This window comes from Sinocyclocheilus anshuiensis, unplaced genomic scaffold, assembly GCF_001515605.1.
Source record: "Sinocyclocheilus anshuiensis isolate Anshui unplaced genomic scaffold, SAMN03320099.WGS_v1.1 scaffold961, whole genome shotgun sequence".
Lineage (NCBI taxonomy): Eukaryota > Metazoa > Chordata > Actinopteri > Cypriniformes > Cyprinidae > Sinocyclocheilus > Sinocyclocheilus anshuiensis.
In genome coordinates this window covers 229,457-244,931 of record NW_015557049.1, presented here as the reverse complement: position 1 = coordinate 244,931, position 15,475 = coordinate 229,457, and the positions used below count along the sequence as shown (strand labels likewise).

Below are 15,475 nucleotides of genomic sequence, written 5' to 3'. Positions count from 1 at the left end.
ATATACTGTATACTGTTTTTTTTTTTTATCAAAACAAAAATTCAGTAAAAATAGTAATACTGTGAATGTCACGCTCACACACTGTTTGGACTGTGTTTTCATTTTTGCATAATCTCCCTTAGTTAGATGTCATGGTTGTTAATTGATTTGTCATTTAGTTCAGCTGTGTGCACCTCATTATCGCCAATACTTATGCCGGGTTCAGACTACACAATATTTTTGTCGGTCACGTGCTGAAGCGCTTCCGCTATAGTTCGCCAGCATTTTTCTTTCTTTGTTCTGTCGTGGTAGTCCCTCAATGACACATCATACAGGCAGGAGTACTGTTGCCACAGCTCCACAAACCTTTCCTCCGTCTCATAATTCCACCTAGCATCACCATCATCTCTCTTTCGTTTCGCCATGTTTGAAACCTGTGTATGAAAGAGCTTCTGTGCTGCTATTGGTCAACGTCACCAATGTGACAGAACTCGTCGTGGACGACGGGAAAAAAATTAAACATGCTAGTCTTTCTGTCGTGATGTCGCGAAGCATCGCAGACTCGGAATCGGTTGTCGTCCACTATGACACACTACACGAGCTGAAACGATGGAATCTTGCGTCCCGACACCCATTGTCATTTACGAATCCCCACAACACCCTACGTCAAGCAAATCGTAGGAAAATCTGGCTAAAATCGTGTAGTCTGAACCGGGCATTAAGTTCTCTCTGTTTCGGTTCAGTTTGTCCTGCCTCGTTAATGCTTTGTGGAAGTTTATCCTGTGTTCCTGTTACCTGAGAATTGCATTAAAGGACTTTTGATCTTTCATCATTGTCTTCGTGTTCATGTTCGCTACAAACTGCGACATTGAAATATTATTACAATTTAAAGTAACATTTTTATTTTATTATCATTTGATATATATATACCCTTCAGAAATCATTATAATATGCTGACTTGTTCAACAAACTTTTTTTTTTTTTTTTTTGTATTATCAATGTTAAAAACATTATAATATTTTTGTGGAAATGGTGATACCTTTTTCCAGGATTCTTTAATTTAATTGAAACCGAATAATTTGTAACATTTTAAATGCCTTTACTGTCACTTTTGATCAATTTAATTCATCCTCAATAAATAAAAGCAGGGCCTAAAACTAACTTTTTGCCACACCTGTCAATGGCCGGTGATGTGATAAAATTTACCGGCCAAATTTTTTTTTGATCGGCCATGAAACTCTTTTTGCAAAAACAGGCAGTCATTACTACTACAGTGACTAAACATATTTACAATGTTTTTAATTTGTCCTTTACTTTACTTACAAGAAAAAAACAACAAACAGATTTATTGATTTATATATTTTAATTTTTTGTCCCTAAAAAACGTTGAGATTCTTGCTCGGCAAACTGAGCAGGCCATCGTGTTACACCTGTTTCACACATACTCAGTTTGCAGTGCGTATGTGGTGCGTATTTTTTTCCGCATCCATGTTAACAGATTAGAGAAGGGCTAAATAATTAGCTTCATTTGAGGGCCGAAATTATCAAACTGAAAATTTGAAGGGGGCCAAGGGGGTGGGGGCCGTCCCGATCTTTCTGGGGGGACCTATAAAATTAGAAATTAAATTGAATTCGGAAACATTAGTGCTGTCTGTCAATCGATTAAAAAAAAATAAAAAAAAATCTGTAATTAATCATGATTAATCGCATATTTATAGTCAAAATTTCACATTTAACCTTCAAATTAATGTAGAAACAACATAAAGATAGAATATTTTAAATATGTTTAAATGGCATCTTTTTACTAAGTAGTATATTATTAATGAAGTATTGATACCAATACTGCTACTGGTGTCTCTATTTATTAATACATTTCCCTCAATTTCACCTATTAATTATAGCCATTCAACATTACAGTATAACTGAAAGCCATTATTTTTAACATTTAATAGGCTCTGAAATATTAAGTGATTTTAAAACAAAGTTGTATATGCATAAACTATACAGATTATTCTTTATTCAAGCTACAAAAGTTAATCAGCGCCTAGAGCAGTCGAGCTCTTTGTTCTTTGATTTACATCAATGACAGACTTCAGCAGGTTTTACTTTAAAAGCAGCGCTGCCTCTTTAAAACCTGATGCACATGACGCGGATCTGACACATATCTTGTCCAAACTCTTTATGGTCATTTAAGACTTTATAACTCATTTAAAACTACATTTACGAGGTTACTCGCCAAAACCGCATATTTTGACATAATTGTGTTTTCGTCCGCTGAAGCGCTACTGGTGCGCTGTCTAAAGCAGCTCAGTGTCTGTGTACAGCCGAACGAGCAACCTTTTAAACTATAGCCTACTTCACTTCACCGTTTCTGCGGCGTAACCCCAGGTACGTGTCGCCACATTCTCGGGTTATGAAGAACAAAGAAGGGAAAAGTTAATCTTCCGAAATGAAGCAGCAATATCTTCTCAGGTAAAAGTTATTAGAACCGTGTCTAGGGGCAAGCTGGCCATCACTCTGCTCTGACCTTATCAGCCCGTTTGTATGTGTCGCTTATGACAGAACAGCTAACCAATCACGATGATCTTGTCTTCGGAAAAGATTATTTTATTCGCTTACGTCAGAAACAGCGAATCTCTTTAAAAACGGGCTGTTGTTCCCACTACATTGCATTGTTATATTTCGTAAAAGTTTTTTCCTGCCAACTGGCGACTGACACTGTTTCATATACTCGCCAACGCTGATTTTTACTCGCATTTGGCGCTTGGCGAGTGTTAATTTTAGGCCCTGAATAAAAGTATTAATTTCTTTAAAAAAAAATCTTACTTACCTCAAATTTTGAACGGTAGTGTATATAAAATTGTTAATCTAATTACAAATTGACTATTGTCTCCAATATTGTTGAGCTGTGTACTTTCACTTAGAATTACTACAGTGTGGCACTGAATGACATGCTTGATCAGCTTAAATATGCCAGGAAGAAACACACACACAAAAGACTGCTTGAAGCAGAGAGAATAGACAGATGTCACTTTAAAATAAACCTTAATGTTTTAACAGTCACGATAAATAAGTAATGGATGTGTGGATGACATCACTTCTCTCTGTCTCTCTCTGGCTGTCTGTGTCCTTCATTGTCTTTGACCTTCTGGTGAATGCTACTCATAAACCACCGTACTTTCCCTGACAAATTCAGCCCAATGCTGCGGTAGATGAGGATGCTTTCAGACAAACCAAACTCCAGTTAGAATCTGAAGTATATACATATGTGCATGCACAAGTACAGATTTTTGCAGAGAAACAACGTCATCAAGCCTCCAACCTGTCATATAGACACCACTGTTCAATAAATTCCCCAAGAGTACAACAGTACAATATCAGTTAACCAAAGCAAAAAAACAACACTGACTTTAAGTTGAGCATTTAAATGTTTTTGTCTTTCTGAGTGTGTGAATTCAAACCAGGGTTAAAGGCTCACCCATATGTTTTCCGTTCATGTGGTAGTAGAAGGAGACACAGTAGGGGGTTCTGGTGGTCCCCGTTGGTCCTCGGGCTGCTGTAACATTATACAATGGAGAGAGGAGACGAGCTCTATCCCCATCCTGGCGCGGCCGCGACGTCTCAATGTACATGTAGTAACCTTTATTGCAAAAGGAAAGTACAAAACGCTTGTGTTACCACAGGGTTTTTCAAAGAGGGCAGAAGCTTTCACAAAATAAATAATTATACACACAGAAAAAAAAAATTGTATTAAAAAAATTAAAAAGAAATAATAATAAAAGAATAAAATCTGCTTTCTAAAGATTCTAAAGAAATAAAATGAGATTTGGTTTTGTTTTTGTTGTAATACAAGTGTATCTTTCTATGGAGTTTCTCAAGTGGAAAAATTCTCTAAAGAATTAAAGGTAAAGGTGCTTTGGAATAATTTTTAGTTTGAAAAAGTGCTATAAAAATACATTTAAATGACAAAGAAAAAGTTCTCTTTAGATATATAAATCTATAATTACGTCAATAGTGGGCAGAAAAAAAGATGTCCACTTTGGTGTGTGTTTTTACCTTCTTTTGTCCCACTCCTGTCCGTATCCGGCCCTGTATTAACCGACCGTTTGGGGTTCTGTGTGAGATGGTTCTGTCTGGTCCAGTCAAACACATCTCTGCGGTCTTGAGTGAACCCACATATCCTAATGTCCTCAAACCCACACACGTGATCTGCACACAAAAACATGAGAGGGAATCGAGATATACCTTGCCGTTTTTTTTTTTGTTGTTTTTTGTTTTTTTTGGCACATGCATATAGTAATTATAAGTTCGAAACATACTCTACACAAGCATATGAATGCAAGAATATGTTACAAAAGATAAGAAGAAATATTTCAGGTGAAAAAGATGTGTCTTTAGACGTTTTTTTGAAAATGGCTAAAGACTCAGCTGCTCTAATTGAGATAGGCAGGTCATTCCACCAGCTGGGAACAGTCTAGGAAAAGGTCCGTGAGAGTGATTTTGTGCCTCTTTGGGATGGCACCACAAGGCGTCATTCCCTTGCAGAACTAGCGAGTTTGGGTATATTGTTGCAGCACCAGTGGTTGTCTTGTAGGCAGACATCAGTGCCTTGAATTTGATGCAAGCGGCTATTGGCAGCCAGTGCAAAATGATGAAAAGAGGTGTGACGTGGGCTTTCTTCGGCTCGTTGAAGACCACTCTCGCTGCTGCATTCTGGATCAGTTGCAGAGGCTTGATAGTACATGCCGGAAGGCCCGCCAAGAAAGCATTACAATAGTCCAGTCTGGAGAGAACAAGAGCTTGGACAAGGAGTTGTGCGGCCTGCTCTGATAGGAAGGGTCTCATCTTCCTAATGTTGTATAAGGCAAATCTGCAGGACCGGGCCATTGTAGCAATATGGTCTGTCAAGCTTAACTGTTCATCAATCATAACTCCAAGGTTCATTGCTGTCCTGGAAGGAGTTATGATTGATGAACCTAGCTGTATAGAGAAGTTGTAATGAAGTGCTGGGTTGGCTGAGACTACGAGCAGTTCTGTATTAGCAACGTTGAGTTGAAGGTGATGGTCCTTCATCCAGCCAGAAATATCTGTCAAACAGGCTGCAATGCGAACAAGCTACCGTCAGATCATCAGGTTGGAATGAGAAGTAGAGTTGAAAAGCCATGATTCTGAATTACAGATCCTAATGATGACATGTAGATGGAGAAGAGAAGTGGTCCAAGCACTGAGCCCTGAGGAACCCCAGTAGCAAGACGTTGTGACTTATGGCACTTTTCCACTGCATGGTACGGCATGGCACGCTTTTGGGGGGTTTTCCACTGTGTACAGTACCTGGTACCTGGTGCTTTTTTCAGTACCACCTCGGCTGAGGTTCCAAGCGTACCGTTAACAAAATGTGACGTGTAAACCCTGCTGATCACTGATTTGCCGGAGAGAATCGCCACTGCCTTGAACTTTGCATTGAACTTGCGACACAAGACACTAGACCCGCTAGATTAAATCAGCACAGCCAGCGAGGATCGAATGCAACTTTTTTTGAACGAACGCAACGGTTTCAAATAAGAGCACCTTTTTTAAACAAAATAATGGCTGTTTCGTGGTCTGTTGAGGAAGTACAGACATTCCTCTCGTTGATAGCCGAGGAGCGGATCAAGCAAGAGCTTGATGGGATGACGCAGAATGAAAAAGTTTTTCAGGAGGTCACGGCAGTAGAGGTGGCGCAACATGTCTATAATCCCACCCTCTCTAAAGTGGTACTAAACTGCAGTGGAAACGCAAACCGAGCCGAGCCGAGCTGTACCGTACCGTGCCGAGCCTAGCCGTACCATGCAGTGGAAAAGCGCCATTAGAAACCTCACTCCTCCAAGACACCCTGAAGGATCTACTTGAGAGGTAAGACTTGAACCACTGGAGTGCAGTTCCTGAGATGCCCATCTTCATGAGGGTGGACAAGAGGATCTTGTGGTTAACTGTCAAAAGCAGCAGACAGATCCAGCAAGATGAGTACTGAGGATTTGGAAGCTGCTCTTGCCAGTCTCAGGGATTCAGTAACTGAGAACAGGACAGTCTCAGTTTTTCGACAGAATTTTCAGACTTTTATGTTTTCACTGTTACATGGTAGGAGGTGCTATTACACATCTTCTGAAAGAGTGCTGAACGTCTGGATCAAAAGAAGGCGAAGAAGAAGCAGAAACAAGCGATCACATGCAGTTGTAGCATCTGCATTGTGAAATGCATTATACGTTTTGTACTATATTTTGGGTTAAAACATGCAAATGGGCCATAAAGGGAGACAAAAGAAACTTCTCCCGCTCAAAAATTCACGCCTGGTATTGGCTATTCCACCCAAAGGTGGGTGTGAATAGAAAACTCTCAAAAGTCATTAGCTCGAAATGATCTTTGCTCAGAAAACCTCTTCTTTTGAGACGACACTAAGACTCCTCAAGAAATCCCTTATATTCACAATCGATTGCCTCTGTTTGCTGCTCACAATTCGAAGTCACTGAATGTTTGAACCCTTGCTATATGCTAAATTACTTCTAGCACTGCATACAAAAAGCTGATTTACTACACAGTATGTAAGCAGATGCATATGTAAAATAACGTGATCATCAAGCATTAAACAGCATAAAAATCAAAACTGTCTAACATTACCGAATGAGATGTCATGTTTTTTTTTTGTTTTGTTTTTTTAAAGCAGGGGCTCTGTTCTTTCTTTTGACATATTGCATGTTCAGATATTCATACAGTAAAATATTCTTTGGGCCATGAAAATTTTGTGAAAATGATCAAAAATGCTGGTGGTGGCTGGCAAAATAATAATAAATAAATAAAAAACGCTGGTGGGGAAAGAGTTAAAAGGCAACAAGAGATGTCTTGTAGTAGGAGTGAGGACTATAAGAAAACCAAAATCTAACAAGCGGCCATTATTTAAAATTGCATATCTCTACAGTCCGTTTTCTCATTCAGGTCAATTATTGTCCAGCAAGTCACTTTGAAAATGGAAAATCGTAAAGGAACTTGGGTCTTGTGCAGCTGACATTTCCACCACAGTAGCGCAAGAATGCAGCTAAGTTTGTTTAGCATGGCTAAGCATTCGCACCTGCATTTGTGTACTTGTGTAAAGTATGTTTCTGGCCTTATGCTGATGAGCAGATCTGAGGAGAAGGTCTGCAGGGTTTCTCAGGCATGTTTATTGTAAGGAGACCTCTCGACAGGTTCCTCTGGAGTACTTAAGTACTCTCAGCATATTGCAGCATTCACTGCGATTACCCTCATTTAACAAACACAGAATACAGAATACTGTAGTTAGTCACCCAGAACGTCTCCAGTCACACTCTATATGGCTGATTAACTCATTTTCCAAGTGTGATAGGAATGGAGAAGAATGCACAATTTTTTACTTGTAGTTTGAAATCACCATTTTCTTCCCTCCGCATGCATTTGGCTCTTCAATTTACTCTGCTGATCTCCAGTCTGTTTTAATTTATGTTTTTATTCTTTCTTTGTACTTCTTTGGCAAAGCTCTGTGCTTAGGCTGCCAGGAGAACTGTGCTGAATTTAATTGGGAAGAACTGAAAGGCAGGGCAAGCGTGAGATGTTAGGACGGTTTAGAGGAGAGAGAAAGACAACATGCACGAAATCATCACCAAAAGAAAAAGTGCAAGACTGTCTCACCTGAAGGTCTTGGGTAAGTGTAGGCTGCAAGAGAAAAGAAATGAGAAAAATAGTGACTACAGGGCCTTCTTATGGATCAATTAACACATATCAAACAAAATTATACAGAGGAAAATGTAAATATTAATCTAACAATTACTATATTTTTATATATAGTGTGTATATTTATGTATTTGCTCTAATAGCATTCAAGAGTTTTTAACTGTTATTTTAACCAAATTATTAATTTATTATTTGAAAAAAATAAGTAAATGAAAAATAAATGCATAAATAAATGAATGAATTAAATCCAAAATAAATGAATCCAAATGAGATTAAAAAAAGGTTCAATGTAAGTAATAAAATATGTATTTAAAAAAAAGTTAAAATAGTTAAGGCATGCTTTCTAGTAAAACAATGCATGATATTTACCAACATATATTTTACCAAATATTTGAATATAAAAGAATAAAAACAATATGAAAAAAATAAAAAGCATTTACTTACATATACTTTCATTTACTTAAATATATCTTACCAAAGATTTTAATTTAAAATTTTAATTAAAAATTTTAAATGTATTAATAGTAGTAATAATAGCCATAAACAATATTTATTTACATATATTTAACTGAACACTTTAATATAAATAAACTATATATACATATACATAAAATAAAATTAATAAAAACCACACACATTGTTTACTCAGCCAATCAAATTACAGGACTGGAGCAATTTTGTGTATACCGCTTTGACATCACAGAAGAAGGGTTTCATGTCTTCCAGCAATCCATTTATTCTGGAGGTTGGCCATTTTTTGGTCTGGTTAGAGTAAATGCTGAGATTGGGAGTTGAAGATTGAAAGACTATCCAGTGGGATTAGATTCTATCAGCCGTTTCTGAGATCCAGACTCAGCTCTGGTGCTGAAACCGCTGGCCTGTTCCTGCTGTTCTGTAGCCATCAGCAAACTTAACACACGATGGCTGCCACACGCTTGACATCTCAATTTAACATAATCCCGAAAGCGAAACCTCACATTTGAAATGCATGACCTCTGTTGATGGGAATCATGAGGATTTTAACAATTCTGGCTCTGATTCCCATTCCACAACTAGCCCAGCTATGCTTTGCGCTTGCCCATATAAAATAAAAAATAAAAATTCATCAAAAATGTTATACTTCCTACCTGAAAGAACATAAAATAATGCATTTCAACTTTAAGATAAAAATAAATAGATGCGAGTAGCCAACTGACAACTGAGATCTTGCATACTGTAATTCTTAAATGTCTGGTATAAGTGGAAGGTCACTTACGCTCTGAGTACTGGATGGTGCGCGTGACCGTGTTTCCAGTGCCGTAGCTGGTTATGGGAGTGAGGCTGACCTCATACGACAGGGGAATACGCAAGTCCATCAGCGTGTAGGACATGAGCACACCTTTCACTGGCTCTTTAGTGGTGGTCTGTTTGGACAAAACTGTCTGTCGGTTCTGCAAACACAAGAGAAAAAGAGTTTAAGTGTAATCATGCTATGATCATGGTAAAATAAGGTGTGAAATTATTACCATCTTCAACATATGAAATCATATACACTACTGTTCAAAAGTTTGGGGTCGGTAAGATTTTTTTTCTTTTCTGAAAGTCTCTTATGCTCACGATGGCTGCATATGATCAAAATAAAGTAAAACAGTAATACTGTAAAATATTATTGCAATTTAAATATAATACATATTCTTGCAATTTACATCATTCTAATATGCTGATTTGCTGCTCAAGAAACATTTATTTTTATTATCAATTTTGAAAACAGCTCAATGAACTGTTGTAAATTCAATGAAAGTTCAATGATCAGCATTTATTTGTAAAATTATAAATGTCTTTACTGTCACTTTTGAATTTAATGCATCCTTGCCTTGAATAAAAGTATAATCTGCTTTTAAAAACATTTTGGTAAGCCAAAATTTATTAATGGTAGTGTATACATACATTATATGTAACATTATATATTTCCACTTTTTAAAGAAATTATGTTTATAGGTTGATGTCTTTTGTGCTTCCATTTGTATAAAACACATGAATACTTTATACCTTGTTAAAATAATAATAATAATAATAATACAATCAAAGTTGAATTTATAGTCACTTAAAAAATGTAGCACTGTTATCATTCCTCAGCTGGTTTTTAACAGAAATACCCAACAAAAATTAAATGCATAGGGTGGAGTGAGGGGAAAAAAAAGATCAATTTTTGTTGTAACTATGGACTATGCTGTCAAGAGTGATGCAGAAGTATTCACCATGAAGCTTCCACTGGTGATGTACCTGAGAGAAAACGCATTTCACAGTAAGTGATCTAATTTTCAGCAGTAAGAAAAAAAAGTGTTTTAAAGCTTGTTGTTTTGTAGAACATCACAGTTATATATGATATGAGAATACTAAGGCCTGTAGAAAGGGAGTGTGTGCTATTTAAAAAAATATATATTATTATATTTTCAGAATGACAATTTTTTTTCAAACCTAGTCTGTGGGGTAAAACGCCCCCAGGGGGCATAGCATAATTTCTGTAGTTATTGATTATATTATTTTTAATTTTAAGCTAAAACTACTTGTACTCAGATTTTGCTGTAAATGTATAAAGCAAATTGCTTTGTCAGATTGGGGGCATTTTACCCCACCTGTGGGGCAAAACGCCCCCTTGGTACAAATGTTTAAAATCTAATAACTTGAAAACTCTATAGACATTTTTCATACTTGGTTTATAATTTATGTCATTATTCTGGACACATTTAACTTTTGCTTCACAGAAAAAAAATTACGTTTTCCCCCACTCTACCCTATAATATTTTGTCTCAGTAGCTCTGACATAATTTTGGACTGGTAACTATTTACTGAAGACAAGTAGGACAGGAAGAAGAGGAGGATAGAAGAAATGTCAATGACTCCATGGACACAAGACACGCTCTTCTGACCATATGACTTTTCACCATAAGCATTTTCACTTTCACAGCGAGGACAGAAACTTTACACTGGAAACTGGTTGTGTCAACACCCAGAGTTATACATCTTTAACCTCCACGAATCCGCAGAAAGCCCTCGGTGCAATGATTTGCTGAGTGCAAGGTCAGCTGCTATCCAGCCACCCTGCTGTAAGAAGGTTCAAAAGTCTTTCCTCAGGCACAACAGCAGTGTGCTGACTAAGAACGCTTGGTGAAACAGATCAACTAGTCATTCTCTACTTTGAGCTACTTTGCTTTCCCATGGGACATCTCACGACGCCTCTGAATGCTGCTGGTTTTGAGTCATTTCTGAAGATACTTTAGCGAAACGTTAGCATTTTATGTGTGTTTGTTTTTTTGACTGAGCTTTGAGATTTTCCCTTTAAATGTGTCTCTTTACTTGTAAAACAGAGCATTTACTGCGTACTAAAGGAGAAAATTCAGTTTTATAAAAACACTCTATGCAAGTCCAAACACTTGTAGCTAATGCAATGCAAACTTTTGCATCAATGCAAGCTTGGGTTTGTTGTATATAAAGCATTAGATTCTCATTGTTGACACAAGGAATGATATAGCAAGCATTAGTTAAACTGTCAACATGTTTACAGCTAAATGAACAAAAACCTACGTAGTTTAACAGCACAAAGATAATAGTGGAGGTATCTCTATCTACTCTACATACTCCATCACAATATTGCAACTCATATGACAGAGAGGGGGGAAAAAATTCCAGGCCAAAATTTATTTCAAATGTCTGCTAAATATATGCTGTAAATAGCATGGCTTAAAGAAACATATTAATGAAATACAGTTTGTTAAAATATTGAATTTGTATTCTGAACAAAATAAATATATTTAGATTGGAAATATATTACATTTAAAACTTCAAATATTAAAATATATTAAAAAATTACAATTTCCCATCTTAAAATGCATATTTTAATAAAATATATTTTGGACAATATAAATAAATTTAGATTTCAAAATATATACTAGCAATATATTTGGCCATTTTTGTATATTTTAAATAGATTTTCCATATAAAAAAAATTAATTTTTATATATATTTAAAATGTATTTTTAGCTATATTTAACTTTTGATTTCTCCATATTTAGCTTTTGATTTATCTTATTCATACAAGCAAACAGGTTGCAGTTTTATTTGATACCACAAAAACCTTCACCGATAATATCTCATACTATTAGCTGTATCTTATTAGATGAAATTAATGTGCGGTGAGCTGTTTCAGGTCAGCTCTCACTCCCGGAGGATGTGTGGCAATCACAGGGCCAGCGGCACTGTGGCAGTCCAGGCTTTTTCCATATGGAATTATAGGAAACATGGCAGCAGCCCTATGGAATCAGTGCACAATGGAATGAGAAATGATCTTCAGCTCTGCATGGAGACCCGGGCAGCACACCAAAACAAGTGTTGTGTGTGTGTGTGTGTGTGTGTGTGCGTGCGTGTGCGTGTGCGTGTGTGTGTGTGTGTGCGTGAAGCTTCCTATTCATCCTTTGTTCCCCCTTTTCCAGGCAGGAAGTAGAAGCATATCTGTGATGTTAACCTGGCTAGTGAGGATCAAATACATTTGTTATCTGTCTAATTAAGTCCCACCATAAACCCCTGCTACTGGGCCATTCACCACGGCAACATGGAGTGCGTGCCGCCACGTCTCCAACACTAAACCCACTTGAGCCTACACAATGCATGCCAAGACTTAACAGCCATATCCAACACACACACACACACACACACATATGCAAACGTGCATCTTGTAAAAGTCACAGATAAATTGTCTCTGCTTGGTTGCTCTTCTCTGTTAACACAAATTTTCTGTGTATCTCTCCTCATCTAAATCACCACACACACACACACACACACACACACAGACTCAGAGAGAGACCAGCGGTGTTTTCTCCAAGGGAAGGGTAGCAGTGCTTAATGAAGAAAAAAGATACGACAAGAGAATAATTGATTTTACAGAAATTAAGCAAATGAAACATTATGAAATATAACATCAAATCTTATATAATGCTAAATATATAATGCAAAATACAGGCAAAAAGTCTTATGACAGGAGACAGTGCCTCCAGTGCCTAATTATCCTGTCAGTATTAACAAAACCGTCCTATCATGTTCGCATTGGTCCACAAATATGCAAAAAATAAATAATAATAATAATAATAAATAAATAAAGTAACTATTTAATCTGATAGCATTTCTTCTGGTTATGTCTGAAAAATTACTGGAACATGACTAAATTTCAGCTCTCTTTATATGAAATGACTGTGATATTTACTAACAATTTGTTTGTATGAAAAAAATCATAATAACAACACAATCAAACTAATATGGAAGCCTGTTTCCACCACTAAATAAAAAATAAAAAAAGGTTATTGCGACTTTTTATCTTACAATTCTGATTTTTTTCACAGAATTGTGAGATATAAACTTGCGATTGCGAGTTATAAAGTCAGAATTGCGTGATATAAACTCGTAATTGCGAGTTAAAGTCCAATTTTGAGGGGTGGAAAAAGACTGATATGTTCTCAGAATTGCTAGTTTATATCTCACAATTCTGACTTTATAACTCGCAATTGTGTGTTATAAAGTCAGAATTGTGAGTTTATGTCTCGCAGTTCTGACTTTATTTCTCAGAATTGCGACTTTATATCTCACAATTATTACTTTTTAACTTGCAATTGCGAGTTTATATCACACAATTCTGAGAAAAAAAAGTCAGAATTTGCTAGTTTGTATCACGCAATTATGAGAAAATAAGTCTGAATTGTGAGATAAAAAGTCTCAATTACCTTTTTATTTTTTATTCAGTGGCGGAAACGGGCTTCCATAAACTAAAGCTTAAATATTTCGTCCACATAAAAAAAAAAAAATATATATATATATATATATATATGCATGCAATATTGAAAGAAATCAGAGAAGAGGAAGACCAAAATGAAAGGTCCATTCACACCAAGAATAATAAGTGTAAAGATAACTATAAAGATGACTATATGACCATCCACTTCAATGCACAGTAATGTTCTGTTTATTAAAAGCGCACTGCAGTTTTGTCGTCTGCTGCTTTAAATGCTTAAGCTCTTTAAAGCAGTTTGGATTCTGATTGGCTGTCAGTGTTTTTATCATTCATCAGCTGGAACAAAAAAGTGTTTCAAATGATATAATTCCACTGTGTCATTATCTGTATAAATATGGTGCGGATTCTGTTATTGCTTTACATTTAGAATTTTTTTTTTTAACTATATCTTTGTCATTATTGTTATCGTCCTTGGTGTAAACGGGCCCTAATGTATTGGACGTTGTCAAGAACGATATGAACACAAGACCTAAAGAATGCTATCGATGAGTGAGATTACTTTATTATTTTTTTTTGCAATTTAAAATTTTGCATTTTAAATAGTGTGGACAAATAGAATGTTATTATAATACTTCACTATATTAATGAGGACATTTGGCTGTCACATGTATAACCAAACCTGTACACACACACACACACACACACACACACACACACACGTGTTTTCTACCTCCCACAATCTATCACTTCCAAATGTCTTTTTATTTTTCATTCAGTTATTTGTTCTTTTCTGCTCATTTCCACACACCTGGTAATGCATCAGTCATCGGTACATATACTTCCTGTCCTCTTCATCAGTCACATGTCCATTAGAAGAGACCAGGGGCTACACTAACTTTTTCCATTGTATTTATTTATTTTACATTTTCTGTCATAACTCACAGACTACTACAAATCAACCTGCGTTTTTATTTTATTTTATTATAAAAAAATGTTTTATTATTTATATTTATTTATTTTGATATAAGAAACACATACTGTATATGTGCCAACAATAACAGCATTGTTGTATTGAGAAAGACCTGATCACAACAAGCTGTAGTTTCACCGCATGTCATGGAGTGAATTGTCAGACATAATTTGGTTTGTCACATGTTGACCTGCAGCAGGGCATGTTGGGTAAATTTAAACACATCCTCACATCTCTCATTCTCTCCTGTTAGCTCTCCCTCTTAAGATGCCATGGGTGATAGATAAATCTGTCTGAAGACCAAACACTGATATTTGGAATGCATATTATATTATTTGAATAGATTTTTAACCTTTATGAAGGGAACTAGTTCTCTAGCCATATAAAAACACAGTGCATCATTCATTGATCAAATACATCAACTGAATCAATTAAGAGAAATAAAGTCTTGATATGAACTATTCTGGCTATAATTATAAAATCAAGCCAATATTATACTGAATATAGAATTACTCAGAATTACTGTTTAAATAAATTCAGTGAATTCATTAATTAAAATTCACATACACTCAATTCTGAATATGCAATAAAAATTGTAACTGCAATAACAAAACACTTAAACATAATAATATCACAAGGTTTGTCTCATCTCTTTGCAACAAATTTGCTACAAACTTTCTGCCATTGAGCTTGTTCGCATGTGAAATTAAGACCTCGAGTACCTCAAGTCAGCAAATTATATCACCATTACAGAAAATTCACAATAAATCCATGACTCTGAACAGCTATATATATTCAGCATGTTCTCAGTTCATTAAAATGGTTGTTGGACAAACAGGTCTCGGTCTGCTGGGCTTTGACATTTCTAGGTCTAGGTCTGGATCTTGATCTCTGATCTTTAGGAAAATGGTACATACTGAATCATTAAAGGATGAAGAACTAGCACAATGTAGAAGCTTTAAGGGTTCCATCACATTGCAGAGGGCTATGTACTTAACACACACACACACACACACACACACACACACACACACACACACACACACACA

The 15,475-nt window shown here is 36.1% G+C and overlaps 1 protein-coding gene across 1 annotated transcript in view; it reads right to left on the bottom strand.

The window, feature by feature from the left end:
- Positions 1-15,475, bottom strand: part of mdga1 (MAM domain containing glycosylphosphatidylinositol anchor 1) — a 208,393-nt gene that overhangs the window by 38,830 nt on the left and 154,088 nt on the right. The window contains exons 12-15 of the mRNA XM_016470885.1: positions 8,954-9,128; positions 7,657-7,680; positions 4,036-4,188; positions 3,458-3,619 (exon numbers count right to left, since the gene is read on the bottom strand). Of these exons, the coding sequence (XP_016326371.1) occupies positions 3,458-3,619; positions 4,036-4,188; positions 7,657-7,680; positions 8,954-9,128 (514 nt within the window). The remainder of the gene's footprint in view (positions 1-3,457; positions 3,620-4,035; positions 4,189-7,656; positions 7,681-8,953; positions 9,129-15,475) is intronic.